Source organism: Doryrhamphus excisus, linkage group LG7 (genome assembly GCF_037039965.1).
Source record: "Doryrhamphus excisus strain RoL-2023G ecotype Guam linkage group LG7, RoL_Dexc_Guam_v1.1, whole genome shotgun sequence".
Classification (NCBI taxonomy): domain Eukaryota; kingdom Metazoa; phylum Chordata; class Actinopteri; order Syngnathiformes; family Syngnathidae; genus Doryrhamphus; species Doryrhamphus excisus.
In genome coordinates, this window is record NC_136363.1 from 4,241,883 (window position 1) to 4,262,049 (window position 20,167).

The window sequence follows — 20,167 nt, forward strand, 5'->3', positions numbered from 1 at the left end:
AAACTCTATTTATTTATTACAACACAGATCTTAATAATTACATCACCATATTGTCATATTACCTAATATTTTTTAATACAGGAAGTGAAAACATTTTTCACTAAAGAGATGGGAGCCGTTTGGGATTCAAAGGAAGGAATAATATATGTTTGCCCTATATATTTTAAAAGACAAAAATTTATTTTATTTTAAAAATCGGATTATCTCATTGTGGACTGAAAATTTGTTTCGTAAATAAGTGGTCTAAACATTAATTTTGTAGTAATTTTACCATTGTAGTGTGCAGTGTGGGTATTCCAGGTCATATTATTACCTAATGTCTAGTAATTAATATATATTGTACAATTAAATCCACTATTTTTAAAAAATCTATTTGTTTTGGACATTTTTTTTTCATTTTTAAAAAAATTATTTTATTAACAATTAAACAGCCATTTTGATCATATTTTTTTTACATTTTAAACACATATGTAAGAACGACATTAAAAACTCACAACGTTTCAGGATTTGGAATGAAATTATGGAATGGCACATATAAGGAAATACAATAAATAGCGTTAAACTCTATTTATTTATTACTACACAGATCTTAATAATTACATCACCATATTGTCATATTACCTAATCATTTTTAATACACGAAGTGAAAAATTTTGGACATTTTTTCCATTTTTTTAAATTTCTATTAACATTTAAACACAGCCATTTTTATATTATTTTTTTTTTTACATTTTATATTTTACATATGTAAGAACAACATTAAATGTGGAATGAAATTATGGAATGGCCCAAATAAGAAAATACAATAAATAGTGTTAAACTCTATTTATTTATTACTACACAGATCCTAATAATTACATCACCATATTGTCATATTACCTAATCATTTTTAATACAGGAAGTGAAAAATTTTGGACATTTTTTCTATTTTTTTTAATTTCTATTAACATTTAAACACAGCCATTTTGATAATATTTTTTTTTTACATTTTATATTTTACATATGTAAGAACAACATTAAATGTGGAATGAAATTATGGAATGGCCCAAATAAGAAAATACAATAAATAGCGTTGAACTCTATTTATTTATTACTACGCAGATCTTAATAATTACATCACCATATCGTCATATTACCTAATAATTTTTAATACAGGAAGTGAACACATTTTCCACTGACTGTAGAGTGCATACATAAAAAAATGAAGGATGTGCGGAGCCTACTTTACATTTTGTACATTAATAGGTGTTAAAACCAAAACAATGCAACACATGCTAAGCTATCTGAACAAAAACATTGACATCTTAGCTTGTGTGGCAATGCAAATTAGTGTAATATCTCAATAATATGTCCCTGTTTTGTCACAGATCTGACTTTACCGTCAAAAATGAATTGAATTTAATAAGAGATTTGGCATATTTGTGAAATATAACTAATAAAAGCAGATCAAAATGACAAAAACAAACCCAGACATGACGGCGACAGCCATTTATTGTTAAGTGTTGATCAACAAAGTGTTCAAAAGTAGTCCCAAGTGTACACCAGTACAATTCTGAGAAGAATCAGACTGAATTTTTTAGATAGGAGTGGCTTCCTTGTCTCTCACACACACAAACATTTAAAATTATAGCTATGGTTTTAAGAAAATCAAAACGCACATACATTAAAAGGCAATCAATATCACATTACATTTTCAAAATAAGCATAAATTTATGGAACCCTTGTAGATTTTCATGCAAAATAAAGTCCAAACACAAGCAGGTAGGGTCTTCCTTTGAGGTAAAGTGGATCAACTCGTCAAGGATGCTTTAAATCACCAAACCCTGAATTCTACCACAGTTCTATGATGGTGGGTGTCATTATTATTGAATGAAAGAGTATGCAAATGTCATGTAAATGTATGTAAATTACCATTAAATGTGTACCTTACATATATATTTGCTTAAAATAATAATAATAATATAAAAATAAAATAAAATAATACAAAATAAAATAAAATAATACAAAATAAAATAAAATAAGACAAAAATAAAATTAAAATAAATTTGAAAAAATTAAAATTAAAATTAAAATTAAAATTAAAATTAAAATTAAAATTAAAATTAAAATTAAAATTAAAATTAAAATTAAAATTAAAATTAAAATTAAAATTAAAATTAAATAATAGTAATAATAATAATTTGCTGAAATAAAAAACTGTCTTGGCAACATCCCATAAAATGCAGAAGTAATTATTCCAGAACTGGAAACAACAGCTATCATAATGTTTTACATAATGTTTAAAAAAAATTATTCCTGAGAAAGTATGCAAATGTCATGTAAATGTATGTAAATTACCATTAAATGTGTACCTTACATATATATTTGCTTAAAATAATAATAATAATAATAATAATATAAAAATAAAATAAAATAATACAAAATAAAATAAAATAATACAAAATAAAATAAAATAAGACAAAAATAAAATTAAAATAAATTTGAAAAAATTAAAATTAAAATTAAAATTAAAATTAAAATTAAAATTAAAATTAAAATTAAATAATAGTAATAATAATAATTTGCTGAAATAAAAAACTGTCTTGGCAACATCCCATAAAATGCAGAAGTAATTATTCCAGAACTGGAAACAACAGCTATCATAATGTTTTACATAATGTTTAAAAAAAATTATTCCTGAGAAAGTTCCTTTTTCTTCTCCTTCTTTTGTTCAAATCCCGCAGGCACACAGTGTGAAATTTCAACTCTGTTGTAAAATTACAAGAATTAACTCGATGAAAATGGTGGATGCTTAAAGCTGTCCGTAGTATACAACATAAATGTATGTAGCCTCCATTTATAATTTGGTCAACTCTTCGTCGAACCTCACCTCTGATTCACGTGCTTTACCGACCGCCGTAGAGGTGGATCTTAGCAAAGGAGATCGTCTCGTCGTAGTCTTTGTATCCCTTCTCGTAGATGACAAAGATGTGTCTCCTGTCGTCTGCAGAACCACTGTCCAGTGATGTAATGCAGGAGTACCCGCTCGGCCCGTGCCAAATCTGCAGAGCTTTCTTCTCCCAGGACTTGCCGTCAGTCACTGACCAACGTAAGGTAAGGTTTATTCCTGTGCGGTGAGAGGAAATAAAAACCAGAATGTCATTTATACAGGAAGCCCTAAGTGGACAGGTAAAAGACACTGTAATATGCATATCATGCCATTAGATGGCGATATTGGGCCAAAAAATCACAGCTTTCTGATTAAAACCAAACAAAATGTCTCCTTACTGTGTTGTTCGTGAGATGGGTTGGTGAAGAAGAGCACCCCCTCTTTCTGAAAGGCCCCGGCCGCTATTGCAGGATCCACAAGTTCGTAGTCAAAGTACAGGTCGTCAATAGGCAGGGTCATGCCGCCATCTTGGCTTCGGACCACCACGCGACACCTGCAGTGGTAGTTGTTTTGGTTTCGCACATTGATGACAATGCTTCCGTCTGTCATTTCAACAGGCTGCAGAAGGAGGGGGGGGGGGAGTAAAAGGGAGATTAAACATATTTACAGCAACCTCTACAAGTACTGGAAAAAGATTTTGTTGTACGTACAGGTGTCATTTTACGTTGCTTTTTCAATCATAAAACAGCACTGAATGTCTATACCCAGTTTCAGATTGGGTAGGGTAGGTTTTGCCTGTTTAGGCTGCATTTAGAGGTGAAAACAACATGAAAACCAGAAAGCTGGTATGGGTGGAAAAACAAGCAATTGTTAAAATGAGAGAAGATGGAAAATCAATCAGTACACAGCTGTACCCTCACTGGTTTTCATGTTGTTTTCACCTCTAAATGCAGTCTACACAGACAAAACATACCCTTTCTGTTTTCATGTTGTTTTCACCTCTAAATGCAGTCTACACAAACAAAACATACCCTTTATTTTTCATGTTGTTTTCACTTCTAAATGCAGTCAACACAGACAAAACCTACCCCGTTTTTCATGTTGTTTTCACCTCTAAATGCAGTCTACAAAGACAAAACCTACACTTTGTTTTTCATGTTGTTTTCACCTCTAAATGCAGTCTACAAAGACAAAACCTACCGTCTCTGATTTTCATGTTTTCACCTCTAAATGCAGTCTACAAAGACAAAAACTACACTCTCTGTTTTTCATGTTGTTTTCACCTCTAAATGCAGTCTACACAGACAAAACCTACCCTCTCTTTTTCATGTCGTTTTCGTCTCTGAATGCAGTATACACAGACGAAACCTACTCTCTGTATTTCATGTCGTTTTCACCTCTAAATGCAGTCTACACAAACAAAACCTACCCTTTATTTTTCATGTTGTTTTCACCTCTAAATGCAGTATACACAGACAAAACCTACCCCTCTCTGTTTTTCATGTTGTTTTCACCTCTAAATGCAGCCTACACAGACAAAACATACCCTTTCTGTTTTCATGTTGTTTTCACCTCTAAATGCAGTCTACACAAACAAAACATACCCTTTATTTTTCATGTTGTTTTTACCTCTAAATGCAGTCTCCACAGACAAAACTGACCCCCTCTGTTTTTCATGTTGTTTTCACTTCTAAATGCAGTCAATACAGACAAAACCTACCCCGTTTTTCATGTTGTTTTCACCTCTAAATGCAGTCTACAAAGACAAAACCTACACTTTGTTTTTCATGTTGTTTTCACCTCTTAATGCAGTCTACAAAGACAAAACCTACCGTCTCTGATTTTCATGTTTTCACCTCTAAATGCAGTCTACAAAGACAAAAACTACACTCTCTGTTTTTCATGTTGTTTTCACCTCTAAAAGCAGTATACACAGACGAAACCTACTTTCTGTATTTCATGTCGTTTTCACCTCTAAATGCAGTCTACACAGACAAAACATAGCCTCTACTTTTCATGTTGTTTTCACCTCTAAATGCAGTCTACACAGACAAAACCTACCTTCTGTTTTTCATGTTGTTTTCACTTTTAAATGCAGTCTACAAAGACAAAACCTACACTCACTGGTTTTCATGTTGTTTTCACCTCTAAATGCAGTCTACACAGACAAAACCTACCTTCTGTTTTTCATGTTGTTTTCACTTTTAAATGCAGTCTACACAGACAAAACCTACACTCTCTGTTTTTGGGTGTACCTGGCACTCGTCTGGATTGAAGTCCAGCGGTTTCTTCTTCTGGTTGTAAGGGATGCTTTTCAGCGCCGCACCATTAACCCATGTTTGTCCGTGGTCATCACTTAGGATGCAGAAAACGCCATCCCCTTCCAATGTTCCATGGCCGCATACCACCAACCTTCCTTGGTGTGGTTCGTATCGCTTCTGTAGTAGGTGACGCAGTGTAGACAAAAGACATGTATTACATATAAAAAAAACAATATTTTGTCAAAGTTTAACCAAAAATTTTGTTACAATGCGTTAACCATTAAACCACTGTGCTACCTAAATTGCATAGAGTTAACCAATATAACCATATAAGTACAGTAAGTCATATCACGCAGGACAGTATTCCATGGATAAATCATCTACATACAAGTCAACACAACCATTCAGTCATCCTCTTACCTGGAGGCCAGTCCCTGGTCCAGGAGCAAAATTCTGGACTCCCAGCTGGATAGAAAGGTTCCTGGGTGAACTCCAGCTCAGGCCGTCATCCTTGCTTTCCACCATCATGGTGCTAGCAGGCTGACAGTTGTACAAGTGGAAGCAAACGGTGTAGATTAGAATGACCGAACCCACTTCCTGGTCCACCACCACCGAACCCAGGTTCAGGCCGTCCTGATCTAGTTCATCGTCGACGATGAAGGTGGTTGGGGACCACGTGGATCCTAGCGGGATGGAAGAGAGGAGGGTGGGATCAACTCAGGGAATTATATTATATATTATTTTGAGTCTTTTGTGTTATTCTTCTGTGAGGTGGGTCTCTGGGAAGATCAATCACATAGATTATATAACTTTGATCAATTATTTTGATTATTTTGATCTTACTTACCATATTAACTGTTTTAATTGACAATAATACATGTCTGCTCTGCTTGTGTGTGAGCTGGTCTACTATTCTTTGACTTTATAGATTAATCTTAATCTTAATCTACTAGTCTACTATTCTTTGACTTTATAGATTATTCTTAATCTATAAAGTGGGGGGGTGTCACCCTGCCTTTGTCAGTGGATCGCCTCATTGCGATGAACTTTGCTCCTTCATCACTGGATGAGAACTTCCTGGCCTCAGCAAAAGCCAGCAGGCTCCCCATGGGGGTGAAGGTGACCAGGGGGATCCTGTAGGTGTTCACCTCCCCGGCCATGCCACTCACCCACAGCAACTGCTCCTCAAACAACAGTGGTTCAATCTAGACCAATGAAATATGATAACAATAAGACCGATTATACAGTATATATATGTACATACCACAAAGCAATAGAAAGTCAATAAAAGCAGTGATTAAAAAGGTAAACAACCTTCAATGATGTCAAATAAGCGCCATTTAATACACTTGTACACAAAATATTGTTAGGTTTACCGTCGCAGAGCTGGTGATGACAGCTAGGAGAAACATCCACAAAACCGCTAATGCACTTGTGTTCAGGTTCGAGTCCCGCACGAGAGCCATGACGACTATTTCAGATTAAAAAAAAAAACATATATGCGATTAGAATCACTTCAAAGTGGATTAAAACATCGCGAAAAGCAGTTCCGCATCCCGATTCCAGAGTCAGCAGGACGTAATGTATCATGTGGACCAATGTGGGTGGTCACATGATGACGCCCTTCAAATTAAAACCGGAAATGGTATTTATTTGTTGTGGCTGTGTTCTGTACGCACTTCCGCCCCGACATACCCGGATGTTGCATTCAACGCGCCCAAGATGGTGAGTGTTCGAATTGAAACAAGTCCACAAACAGTGTATTCCTGATAGGAATAACATAATATGAACGTAATATACATGTTACGAAAGAGAGATTAATTGAATTTCTGCCCAGTTTATTTACAGAGTACGTTTAAGTGATAGAACAACCATTCATAAATCCTACCTGTAGCTAACTTTCATTCAAATGCATGGAGGGGGCGTGTCCTCGCAAAACGGAAGTGGAGTCAAGTTGATGCAATTGTAAATATATATGTCAAAATTCTATAGTATCAATCATGACTTTTTTTTAACCCCGTTGGGTTAAATAGAGGCAGATAAGAAAGTCAACAAAAGCTAAACCAAACAGAACATTTTCACTTGGATTAAGATTCCAGACAAGCTTAGCTAAAATGGAGATTTAGAAAGCATTTGGAGAATTATGTATTTTATCTAAAATACAGTATATTAATTAATAAATCATGCTATTTTGTCATTGAAGACTTTTAATAGTTATAAAATCAGATTATTTAAAGCATAATAGGGTTAAATTAGCTAAAATACAAATACTGTATAAGGCATTGAGACTCTGCATGCAAAGATGATATGTAGTATTCTACGCTGGTCACTAGGTGTCAGTAATGTTACTGTAATGTTCGGTGAGACACACAAGCACCAGGCTTGACCGCAATATTGGTATAAAAATGTAATATTGGTTGATATAGGTATCAATTTTTCCCATATGTATCGGTATCGGGTCATATCGGTATCGGAAATTGAGAGTTGGATAATGTCGGCGTATCGGTTTTCAGCTAAAAAAAAGCCAATATTGGACATTCTGACTAATATCCCTAACCCCCGTTGTCACTTCCTGTCCACCACCCCACTCCACTCCTCAAACAACAAAATACATTTACAGCAACACACACCAGAACAAGTCTTATTTTTGTCTTAAACGTCTACTATATTGGGTAATATGAGTGTAAAGATGACTATAGGGGTGCTATTTCATGTCCAGAGGGCTCTAATAAAACATATTTTGAAGGTTGTAAACAGGTTTTCTATGCTCTAATTACAAACATATTGTATTTATGAATAAGAAATCCTATTGAGCAGAAATTCACTTGTCACAGGATTTCCACAAATATGTTACTTCAAAACTGGGAGATCCACGGGAATTGGCGACTGTGGTCGGAAAAAAAACAAGAGCCAGAAAGTGTTTCTCCAGATGTAAGAATTGTGTCTCTAACTAATATCTCGGATTAAGGCATAAATAGGATTTTTTTCTGTTTTCCATGGAGCTAAAGACCAACCTCACGGTCAATGCTCCCCCACTCTATCCATTTTGCTGATAACCATTTACATGTAACTAAGTGAGGGGCAATCTAAGGTTAAGCTATCAAAACAAACCATCAACTTTTAGTTTGTGATACAAGTGACAAAGCAGATTAGTGTATTATCAAAACATATATCTCAATATTCAATACATTTGATTTTTTACAATATACCAAAGACCACTAAAAACAAGATATGTACCGAAAATGGCCCTCGGGCCGCACTTGGACAACCCTCCTTGGTAGGCATGACTTGGCATCTCATTACTATTTTTGTTTCAAAGCGATCCACATCTTCCGTTTCCTCGAAATGTTGCGTTTAAGCGTAAACAGCATTCCTGTAGTCATGGGGCCAAGCTGGGCTGAGTCACACGCTAGAAAGAGAGCGAGAAAGAGAACGAGAGAGAGAGAAAAAGAGAGAGCCAGTGAAAGTCACATACACCGTACGCCCCACTCGGACTGACTGATCGATGTGAGTGTTGCGGTATTATCTGGGGGAAAAAAATGGGATCTGTACTGGAATAAAATAATCTTCATGTTATTGACATGACAGGACTTTAACCAAGAACGCAGGTAAGGATCTGTTTGACCTTGTTTTGCATCAAACATAATCCTTAAATGGGTATTACATTTGGTGAGTCTGGAGTGCGGCCTGGGGGTCTGAAGTTGCTTGTTTTAAGGGGTTTGAGTCCTAGCATAATAATAATAATAATAATAATACACATGCTTGTGGTTTGAATTGTCTTCCATATTCCGAATGGAGCTTTTTACTAACATTCAGTTTGCGTGGATGTGTAATACATGTACGATGCGTTTATTTCTTCACAAACTCACGATTCAATGTGATCGGAGCTAACCCAGTTGACATCAAAACATGGGTTTTGGTTTAGTAAGTGATATGAAAACTCAAAGATATTACTTGTTAGGGTTCGACGGATTGATCCGAATTGGTACTGTACCAAGGTCAACGTCAGTAGAAAAATAATTTCATATGATATTGAACATTTTCAGGTAAAAAGTACCGGTATGAGTATCAATATCTGCGTATACTAGCGTTGTATTTACACAGTATTGGATCAGTACTGTTTGGAAACCGTGGTTCGTTATTGCACTTATATAATATCTACCAATTAATATCGCACTGATTTGCTGTGGCTGTTTGGTAACTTGTCTCCAGAACAAGTCCTCCACATGCTTAGCACCTGATTCTTAGGTGTCTAGGCATGTGAGTCTGCCCTTCATTGTCTCTGGTCCATTTTAGCATGATATATTCTCTAGAATCAGTCTATTTCGGTTGTATTTTGAGACAAAGTATTGGGAACACTTAAAAAAAAACAACAAAAAGGATCGCATATGTAGTATTCTACGCTGGTCACTAGGTGTCAGTAATGTTACTGTAATGTTTGGTGAGACACACAAGCACCAAGCTTGACCGCAATATTGGTATAAAAATGTGATATTGGTTGATATAGGTATCATGAAAAGCGATATTAAAAAAATATGATAAGACATGTCATGTTACACATATTGGTATCGGTATCAGGTCATATCGGTATCGGAAATTGAGAGTTGGATAATGTCGGCATATCGGTTTTCAGCAAAAAAAAAAGCCAATATTGGACATTCCGACTAATATCCCTAACCCCCGATGTCACTTCCTGTCTACCACCCCATTCCACTCCCCAAACACCAAAATACATTTACAGCAACACACACCAGAACAAGTCTTATTTTTTGTCTTAAACGTCTACTATATTGGGTAATATGAGTGTAAAGGTGACTATAGGGGTGCTATTTCATGTCCAGAGGGCTCTAATAAAACATATTTTGAAGGTTGTAAACAGGCTTTCTATTGATATCGAGTCATATCGGTATTGGAAATTGAGAGTTGGATAATGTCGGCATAGGATCGGAGATTTCGAGAATAAAGTCGTAAATCAACGAGAATAAGGAATAAAGTCAAAACTACAGAGGCCAAAGGTAACATACTGGAAAATTAAAATAAACTAAAATAAAACAAAAATAAACATTTTTTGTTACAGACAGCTGAGACAGCTATGAAAAAGGCAGGCATTTGTGTGACTGACTTCTCATAAATTCCCGTTTTAACAATTTTTTTTATTCTCGGAATCTCGGATTATACTTTGTTTTTTTCCAATGTTACCCCAATATTACTCTGTTACAAAATACAACCTAAACAGACGACTTCTAGAGAATATGTGTGACTGTTAAATGGTTAAATGGTTTGTTAATATAGGGGGGTGATCTCCTCGTCCTGTGAGGGCCAGAGACTAGAGAGGTCAGACTCGCATGCCTAGACACTCAGGTGCTAAGCATGTGGAGGACTTGCGATATTAATGTGTCATATTGGTAGACTCAAATGGAATAAAAAAAAACAGATATTTGCAATATTTCCCACCCTGACTGCTGGATGGGTTTTGGTGTCCTTTTCCAATTTCAGCAGGTTCCCATTAGTTTAAATGACAAAGGGAATGGAAGACGGCTTCTATGAAAGTAAGGAGAAGTGAGCAGGCGGTTGATTGTGACACCACACCTCAGTGTCACAATATCGTTCTGAGACAGGAAGAACTGAGAGAACTGCTCTTGAAAGATAATTTTCATTTTTTTTGTTTTTTTTTGCAGATGCTATTAGCAGTTTTATTTTAGTTTATTTTAGTTTATTTTAATTATCCAGTATGTCACCTTTGGCCTCTGTGGTTTTGACTTGTTTTCACATAAATTAACGACTTTATTCTCGTTGATTTACGACTTTATTTTTAAAATCTCCGATCCTATGATCCTATGATCCTATGCCGACATTATCCAACTCTCAATTTCCAATACAGATATGACTCGATATCGATAGAAAGCCTGTTTACAACCTTCAAAATATGTTTTATTAGAGCCCTCTGGACATGAAATAGCACCCCTATAGCCTCTTAAAGAGGCTATGCTGCTAAGGGGCAACACAGAGACACACATGTATTATTTTTCAGTCATTCGATTTGTTTAAATATATCATATAATCAGCATGCCAACTTCCTCCTGCTGGTTCAAGTCACGTGATAATTAATATTTGGTCAAGCTTCTAGTCACGAGATAGTTCCAGTTCTTTTCTCCACATTTTTTTTAATCAATTGCAAAACATTGCAAAGTGACATGTGACTACATATCCATCCATTCAACCATTTTCTATACCAATTATTCTCACTAAGGTCGCGGGTATGCTGGAGCCTATCCCAGCTGTGTTCGGCGGGGTACAACCCTGGACTGGTCGCCAGCCAATCACAGGCAGTGTCACTGAGGAAGCTTTTTTTTTTTGGAAGGAGCCAATCACGAGCCGTCAGTGCACTTAGAACACGCTTGTCAACCCATTGGAAGTCAGAGCACTTCACTGGCAGTGCTAAATTCTTCACACAGTAACTTAATACCAAAAAGGTGTATATACAAATATACAAACATGTCCCGATATGACTCCAAAATAAAAAATATTCATTCATACCGCTGCTGGAGCCTATCCCAGCTGTCTTCGTGGGCGAGAGGCGGGGTACACACTGGACTGATGGCCAGCCAATCACAGGGCACACATAGACAAACAACCATTCACACTCACATTCATACCTAGGGACAATTCGGAGTCGCTAATTAACCTAGCATGTTTTTGGAATGTGGGAGGAAATCACGGAATACCCGGAGAAAATCCACGCATGCACAGGGAAAACATGCAAACTCCACACAGAGATAGCCGAGGGTGGAATTGAACCCTGGTCTCCTAGGTTAGCATGTTAGCATTGTAGCTAATTTACTGATATCTAAAGGCAAATACACACATGGCATTATGTGGGGACACTATGGGACTGCCTTAACACTTTTGGGATTTGAGGATGTCTTGCTAGGTGCTAGCATGCATGTTTTGGGAATTTTTTCTTGAGCTAGCTTACAATGCTGTCAATGGGATACACTTATTTTGACTATGAATCCCTCTAAAAAAGTATCATGGTTTGATATACATGTTGTGATCATGCATGAACACGTACACCAATGATAACATGTAATAATTATAGTATCTTGCCAAATTTTGATGATTTAAAACACTACCGATACACATACTTATGCTAGTTTCTTCAACAACACTTCCGATGTTCGCTCTCATTGGGATGGCCGTGTCTTCCAGCACAAGACGTGTGCTTTATTAACGAATCATGTTCCTGTTTCGCTTTTTTTAATCAGGGTTTGGTTCCCGCTGAGAAGATGGAGGACATGAATGAGGACGTGAAGGAAGAGAGTGAAGTCGCTGATACCCGGAGCAACAACAGACCCAAATGGACCAATGGTAATACAGTATATTCAACAGTGGAGCCAATGGCGGCACGCCCATCAGTAAATCTATTGGATAGGTACTCACCACTAATGAAGGATAATATAAGATGATTCATGAACAGATGTTAGTGTCGGACTATGTTATAGTACATACTTTTCATCCTATGGTGCGTTCAAGGACTACCAAACAAAGTGCGAAATCTCAGCGCTTGATATAAAAACATTTTACCTATATTATCATGTATTTATAGATGTCAGTAGTACCCAAAATTTCATGATTCGTTTATTCCAAAAATATTAACAAAAAATGGTAAAGGTAATGGTTTTATTTCATTTGAACATGCATCAGATTACAATTGAATGCATCACATAATCAGTTCACAGTTCCACATGTCCAAAAGGAGTAGGAAGAAGCAAAGCTTATTAAATCCTACCCCTCCATCTGGTACTTTTACGATCAGTAACTGTTACATTTGCTCACTTCCTGCTTTCCTAATAGAATTTAATTATATAATTATTTACTTATTATTAGATATTATAATTATATTTATTATTATTACATTTATTATAGATATATTTATTAATTATCATTAATTAATATAATTAATCATTACAATTAATTATTACATATCATTATTATAATTATTTAGTTATTATATAATGTTTTTTGTTTTGATGTAAAACAACCCCTTTTTGGTACTTTTACAATCAGTAACTGTTACATTTGCTCACTTCCTGCTTTCCTAATAGAATTTATTTATATAATTATTTACTTATTATTAGTTATTATTTATTATCATTATATTTATTATTATTATTACATTTATTATATATTTATTAATTATCATTAATTAATTATAATTAACTATCATTACATATAATTATTATAATTATTTATTTATTTATTATATAATTTCTTTTGTTTTGATGTAAAACAACCCCTTTTTGTGTTGTTTACGTTGGCATAGGTAATAGTTAAGTTGGTATAATATTTGAGCTGTTTTAGTTGGGAACCGATATTTTCCTGAAATGTTCTACTGCTGATTACGAAAGAACGGAAAAAGGTAGAAACAATTTTTTTTTCTGATGAAAGACGGGAGTCTTTGTTTTGGTAGTTTCCATGCTCAAATAGTAATACGATATAATACTCTGTGTGCCATGAAAAATCAGTTAAAATTGTCTAAAATGGCTGGTAGGCGGTTGTTGTTGTTGTTTTTTTTTTTAATAACACAACAAAATGTGGGTCCTATCAAGAATGAACCGTGGCAAAATTGTGGTCGGAAATTTTAGATGTTAACCAAAAAAAAACATGCTAACCGGGGCGGACGCTAACCAAGGTTCCACTGTATAACTCTTCACGTATGCCTTTTCCCGCCCTCAGGTCAGTGTGTTTTGGCAATGCCGAGCTTTTCGCTGTTAAACCCCAGCTTTGACCTTTCTTTGTGCAGCTCCACGCTGGAGACCAACGGCTTCCAGGTGACGTTTGGACTTGTACGGCCATGTTATCTTACTCTCTCATCAAGTGGAGTTGATATATTTGCATATTGTTTTTTTTTTTTTTTTTTTCCTTATGTTAGATTCCAGTCGCAGACATGGAAGCTCCGTTAAGAACAGCCTTGGATGTTCCTTCAGTCAGAAGATACATGATTTTCAACTCATCCCTTTTCCATTTTATAGTAGCGCCGGTAAGGATGGCCCAACTCAATAGAAGTAGCTAACATATGCATAGCTAACAAAACTGCAATCTAAAACTTTTACAATTATATTTACACATTACTTACAGACACAGAGCGTATTAGGAGGTCCGGTATGCTCTACAGCGGGGGTCTCAAAGATGCGGCCCGCGGGCCAAATGTGGCCCACAGGACACTACTTTGAGGCCCCCCGCCTTGATATGAAAGTTTAATGTTAGCGCGGCCCGCGGCAAGTTTGATATGGATGCTGTATGGTATCATGTACCCAGAAGAAAATAATTCCGTTTGATTAATGTTCATGTTAAAGGTTAAATAACTGTTAAGAGTTATCCTCCCTATCCGTGTGGAAGTGGTACGTTTTTGGCTTTTTTTTAAGTTTAAAGGAAATAACTTGGAGGGTAGCGTTTAGGTCGCTAGCTCTCTAGTTTGCGAGTTAGCATGTTAGCATGTTAGCATGTAAATAAAAAAAAGAGTATAAATGTGACTATAGTCGTGTTTTGTCATGTCTACAGGGCTCTAATAATGCTTTATTAATTTTAATCAGAAAAAAATAATTTGTCTACCCACCAACTATATGTGGTTTCTTAAGTTTTTATTATTTGCCGTTTTATTATTATTATTATATTTATTTATGTATTACTGATTGATTGATTTTCTTTATTCTTGATTTGTTTATTTATATTTCATCTTATTTTGTGTAGAAAAATAAAAAGTAAGATATTTGAGAACAGCGGAATGTTTTATCAGAGCTTTTATTGTAGAAAATTGGATTTTTTTAGTTTTTAATAAATGCGTTTTTTTTTTTTTTTTTGGGAAAACCTGATGCGGCCCAGTCTCACCCAGACCCGAGCTCCAGTGGCCCCCCAAGTAAATTGAGTTTGAGACCCCTGCTCTACAGCATTCAATTTGTGTGCATAACTGCATCACAAGCTCAACTCAATAAATAATTACGGCCACTAGGTGTCGCCAAAAAACCCCAACCACCTCCCCACTTGAAATAGCAATAGTGACAAAGTATTTTCTGTGTATCCTTCCTTTAGTTTCTGTATTTGGTGTTGTGGTGCGCAGTTTTCTCCACCCTGCGCCTCTACATGACCGTCGGCGACTACTGGATCCTGTGTCTATGCGTCAGTCTCATCTCCATCTTCCTCACCACTGCTATCATCTTTGTTCTCAACCAGAGCAAAAAGGAGGTGAAATGAATACGCGTCGTTATGTGATTGCAATGTTTGTGAAATGAGGATTAAAAAAAAAACTGATTGTCAATTTGTGTCAGATCAACATGAACCTGGACGTGCGGCTAATCCAGGTGAACGAGAGGATGGTCAAGCATAATCTGCTCGTGGCTGTGGCCGACTGGGTGCACAACTGTAGAGGAAGCATGCAGGTGTGTTGATATAGACAAACAACCATTCACACTCACATTCACACTGCTACAAATTATTTAAATACCGTGGCGATCGTGAGTCGCTGAGGAAGCTTTTTTTTTTTTTTTTGGCAGGAGCCAATCACAAGCCATCAGTACACTTAGAACACGCTTGTCAACCCATTGGAAGTCAGAGCACTTCACTGGCAGTGATAAATTCATCACACAACGACTTAATACTCCATAGGTGTATATACAAATATACGGACATGTCCTTATATGACTCCAAAATAGAAAAATATTCATTCATTTTCTACCGCTTATATTCACGGGGGGTGCTGGAGCCTATCCCAGCTGTCTTCGGGCGAGAGGCGGGGTACACCCTGGACTGGTGGCCAGCCAATCACAGGGCACATATAGACAAACAACCATTCACACTCACATTCATACCTATGGACAATTTGGAGTCGCTAATTAACCTAGCATGTTTTTGGAATGTGGGAGGAAACCGGAGTACCCGGAGAAAACCCACGCATGCACGGGGAGAACATGCAAACTCCACACAGAGATGGCCGAGGGTGGAATTGAACCCTGGTCTCCTAGGTTAGCATGTTAGCATTTTAGCTAATTTACTGATATCTAAAGACAAATACACACATAGCATTATGTGGGGACACTGTGGGACTGCCATAACACTTTTGGGACTTGAGGATGTCTTGCTAGGTGCTAGCATGGTAGCCATTGGCATGTTAGCATTTTCTAACACAGCATTTCTAACATTTTCTAACATTCATACCTATGGACAATTTGGAGTTGCTAATTAACCTAGCATGTTTTTGGAATGTGGGAGGAAACCGGAGTACCGGGAGAAAAACCGCGCATGCACGGGGAGAACGTGCGAACTCCACACACACAGAGATGGCTGAATGTGGAATTGAACTCGGGTCTCCTCGGTTAGCATGTTCGCATTTTAGCTAATTTACTGATATCTAAAGGCAAATACACACATGGTATTATGTGGGGACACTATGGGACTGCCTTAACACTTTTGGGACTTGAGTATGTCTTGCTTGGTGTGAACTCCACACAGAGATGGCCGAATGTGGAATTGAAGTCTGGTCTCCTCGGTTAGCATGTTAGCATTTTAGCTAATTTACTGATATCTAAAGGCAAATACACACATGGTATTATGTGGGGACACTATGGGACTGCCTTAACACTTTTGGGACTTGAGTATGTCTTGCTAGGTGCCAACTCCACACAGAGATGGCCGAGGGTGGAATTGAACCCTGGTCTCCTAGCTGTGAGGTCTGCGTGCTAACCACTCGATCACTGTGCCATCCAAATGAGGATTTTGCCTGATGCTATTTATATATGTGTTGTGTGTGTTTATAACACAATATATATTTATATTATTATTATTATATTATTATTACATTTGTGCCTTTTTTTCTAGCTGTGCTTTGTGTACTGGGACATGTCTCGTTGTTTGACAACGTTGACGGAAACATTAGAGGAACATGGTTTAGCGGCCGTTGACACCCGGGTGAGTTTGACTTTGTCCTTTTGACCTTGAGAACATTATACACATTCGACTTTCATTTCAAAAATAGCAACTGTTCATTTTTCGACTGTTTTGGGTTCAATTCCAACAGAGCAAACTGAAAAAGATGTCCCACCTCGTCCTTGTGAGCGAGGTCGTCGACCCGGAAGTCGTCGGCTCGGATGTGGAAGAAGAAGCTTCCGGAGAGGAGAGGCCTCTGCTGAGAAATGAGGACAAAGGGTGCAGTTCCACTTGCAAACAGGAAGGGGGTGCTAAAGTCACCAGCAGCTACAGCCTCATACCCGATGCAGCCTTACCTGCTCAGGTCAGAAGAACCAATGCGGACATGTTGGGGGGGTTTTCATTCATTTTTCTACCGCTTTTTTTCCTCACAAGGGTCACGGGTGGGGGGGGGTGGGGGGGGTGCTGGAGCCTATCCCAGCTGTCATCGGGGCGAGAGGCGGGGTTGTTGGGTTTTTTTAGATCGTTAAGAAAATATGATTTATGATTATCGTCCAGGCTCGAGCTTACCAGCTGCTGATGACCTACAGCGCCGCCTACGTGAAGCTACTGGTGTCCGAGAGGCTGTCCGGACCGTCGCATCATCGAGTCCGACCACGGAAAAATCACTGCACCAACGCGCCGTTCTGCCTCTGCCAGTTCATCAAAATCAAGATCCTGGAATAGCACAACAAGCTAAGTGCCAAACTGTTGTTTCCTGTTTTCACGCACTTAAAGGGGAGGTGGGGGTGCGCGGGGTTGGGAGTGGGGGGGGGGGGGGGGGTCCTTGGCAGAACATGCACTGAGATCCACCCACAGGAAGCTGGAACTCAAGACAGACGTGCAGCGTGAGGTCGTGTTAAACAATCTGAGAGACGCGGCGCTTCTCCTCGGGAGGCTAAAAGGCCATCTGTGATTCGTCCGCGGCTTCCATCTTTAGTTCCTCCATCCGAGCTTGGCGGGATTTGGTCTGATCCGATCTCTCTCTCTCTCGGGTGAAAAAAAACATTTTAATTAAGTGGAGGATCTCAGTCGACATGAACTTCACCAAGGATTCCACCAAGGAAAAGTATATCTATATCTATATTGATATATATCTATATCTATATCTATATATAGCTTACCCACGACTGGTAGAAATAATAAACACACCTCATATTCATATATCAGTCCCATTCTAATCATTTACATGCAAATGTGCTGCAAAGGTTAGCATGTTGTTCATCAATAGGGTAGGGATAGCTTGTAAGGTCAATATTTTTTAAATAAATAAATACAAAAATCTACAATTTTTGATAGTAAAAAGTCTTATATTCACGAGAAAAGGTCGTATTACGAAAATAAAGTCAAAATATTATCAGAATAAAGTTATACATTTACAAGAAAAAAAAAAGTTGTATGTAAATATATATATGTAAATGTACGACAAAAAAGGAAATATTAGGAGAATAAAGTCGGAAATGTATAAATAAAGTCAAATTTATGAGAAAAAAGTTGTACATTTACAGGAATAAAGTAATGAATGTATAAGAGAAAAAGTCATAATAAAACAAGCATAAGGTGGTAAAATTTACAAGAAAAAAAGTCGTAAATTTACAAGAAAAAAAAGTCTGAATATTGCGAGAAAAAGTAAAAAAAAATCATAATATTACGTGACAAAGTTGTAAATGTACAAGAATAAAGTCATAAATTTACCAAAAAAAAAAGTAATGTCATAAATGTCCAAGAAAAAGTTTGAGAAAGCCGTACATTTCAGAGAAAAAAAGTCTTAATATTAGAATAAAGTCATAAATTCCGCAGAATAAGGTTGGAAATTTATAAGAGAAAAAAAGTCAGACTCAAATTTACAAGAAAAAAGTAGCTAATTTACAACGATAAAGTTGTAACTTCAGTAGAAAAACATTGTACATATACAAGAAAAATCGGTCATAATATTATGAGAATAAAGTCACACGTATACACAAATAAAGTCATGAATTTACGAGAAAAAAGTCGTAAATTTACGAGAAAAAAACAGTGAACATTACGAGAAAAAGTAATATAATTTACAAGGAAAAAAATCATAATATTACGTGACAAAGTTGTAAATGTACAAGAATAAAGTCATAAATATACAAAAAAAAGTAATGTCATAAATGTCCAAGAAAAAGTTCGAGAACATCGTAAATTTTAGAGAAAAAAAAAAGTCTGAATATTAGAATAAAGTCGTAAATTTCCAAGAAAAAAGTAGCTAATTTACAACAATAAATGTACAAGAAAAAATTCGAGAAAGAAAAAAAAAGTCTGAATATGAAAATAAAGTCATAAATTCAGCAGAATAAAGTTGGAAATTTAAGAGAAAAAAATGTACAGTAAAATTTACAAGAAAAAAGTAGCTAATTTACAACAATAAAGTCGTAACTTCACAAGAAAAACGTACATTTACAAGAAAAATCGTTCATAATATTATGAGAATAAAGTCATACGTTTTTACGAATAGTCATAAATTTATTTTTATTTATTAAAAAAAAAAAAAAATTAAGAAAAAAGTCAGAATTCTACGAGAAAAAAGTGGTACATTTATTTACAAGAAAAAAGTAATTAAAGATAAAGTTGTAAATCTACGGGAATAACGTCATATAGTCACAATTAATAAACGTGTCAGAGGGGAAATAAATTTCCTCTTAATTTTTTTACTTTATTCTTGTAAATTTTTTACTTTATTCTTGTAAATTTATGACATTTTGATATTTTTTTTCTCAAAATTTTTTTGCAATCCTATCACGAACAGAAAATAGATTATAGCTAATTCTAGTGTCCAATAATAATACTAATAACAATCCACACATCCAGCCTTTTCCTAACAAATCCATGTGACTTTTCCACCCCAGCGCACTGACCCAGTCGCCGCCATCACCATTGATTCTCCACACAACTATGGAGTCCCTTTAACGCCCCCCCCAAAAAACCGCACAAGACGGTAGAGCGACAAGCACGGTGCCCGTATGAAAACCAGGTCAGCTATAAATAACCCCCATGAAAGTGATGAAAGTACACAAAAAAGACAAAGAGGTGAAAAACAAACACACCCACGCAGACG

At 36.3% G+C, this 20,167-nt stretch overlaps 2 protein-coding genes across 8 annotated transcripts; one reads left to right on the plus strand and one right to left on the minus strand.

The window, feature by feature from the left end:
* Positions 1 to 2,726: 2,726 nt before the first annotated feature.
* Positions 2,727 to 6,714, minus strand: neu1 (neuraminidase 1). The gene is made up of 6 exons (XM_078791921.1): positions 6,507 to 6,714; positions 6,146 to 6,335; positions 5,551 to 5,813; positions 5,125 to 5,307; positions 3,268 to 3,487; positions 2,727 to 3,106 (listed from the first exon to the last, which is right to left on the minus strand). Exons 1-6 carry the CDS (start codon positions 6,594 to 6,596, stop codon positions 2,886 to 2,888), a joined length of 1,167 nt encoding a protein of 388 aa, XP_078648047.1. The 5' UTR covers positions 6,597 to 6,714; the 3' UTR covers positions 2,727 to 2,885.
* Positions 6,715 to 6,808: 94 nt separating this feature from the next.
* Positions 6,809 to 17,852, plus strand: tmem268 (transmembrane protein 268). 7 transcript variants are annotated; one of them, XM_058046443.2, is made up of 9 exons: positions 6,809 to 6,855; positions 12,396 to 12,498; positions 13,867 to 13,961; positions 14,063 to 14,170; positions 15,220 to 15,372; positions 15,456 to 15,566; positions 17,002 to 17,091; positions 17,201 to 17,413; positions 17,608 to 17,852. In XM_058046443.2, the coding sequence occupies exons 1-9, from the start codon at positions 6,853 to 6,855 to the stop codon at positions 17,773 to 17,775; spliced, it is 1,044 nt and encodes a 347-aa protein (XP_057902426.2). In that variant the 5' UTR covers positions 6,809 to 6,852; the 3' UTR covers positions 17,776 to 17,852. The 7 variants fall into 7 exon arrangements, with proteins under 7 accessions (XP_057902426.2, XP_078648050.1, XP_057902427.2 ...); XM_078791924.1 differs by having other exon boundaries at positions 6,815 to 6,855; positions 13,934 to 13,976; XM_058046444.2 differs by lacking the exon at positions 6,809 to 6,855 and adding an exon at positions 8,537 to 8,738 and having other exon boundaries at positions 13,867 to 13,976.
* Positions 17,853 to 20,167: the final 2,315 nt, after the last annotated feature.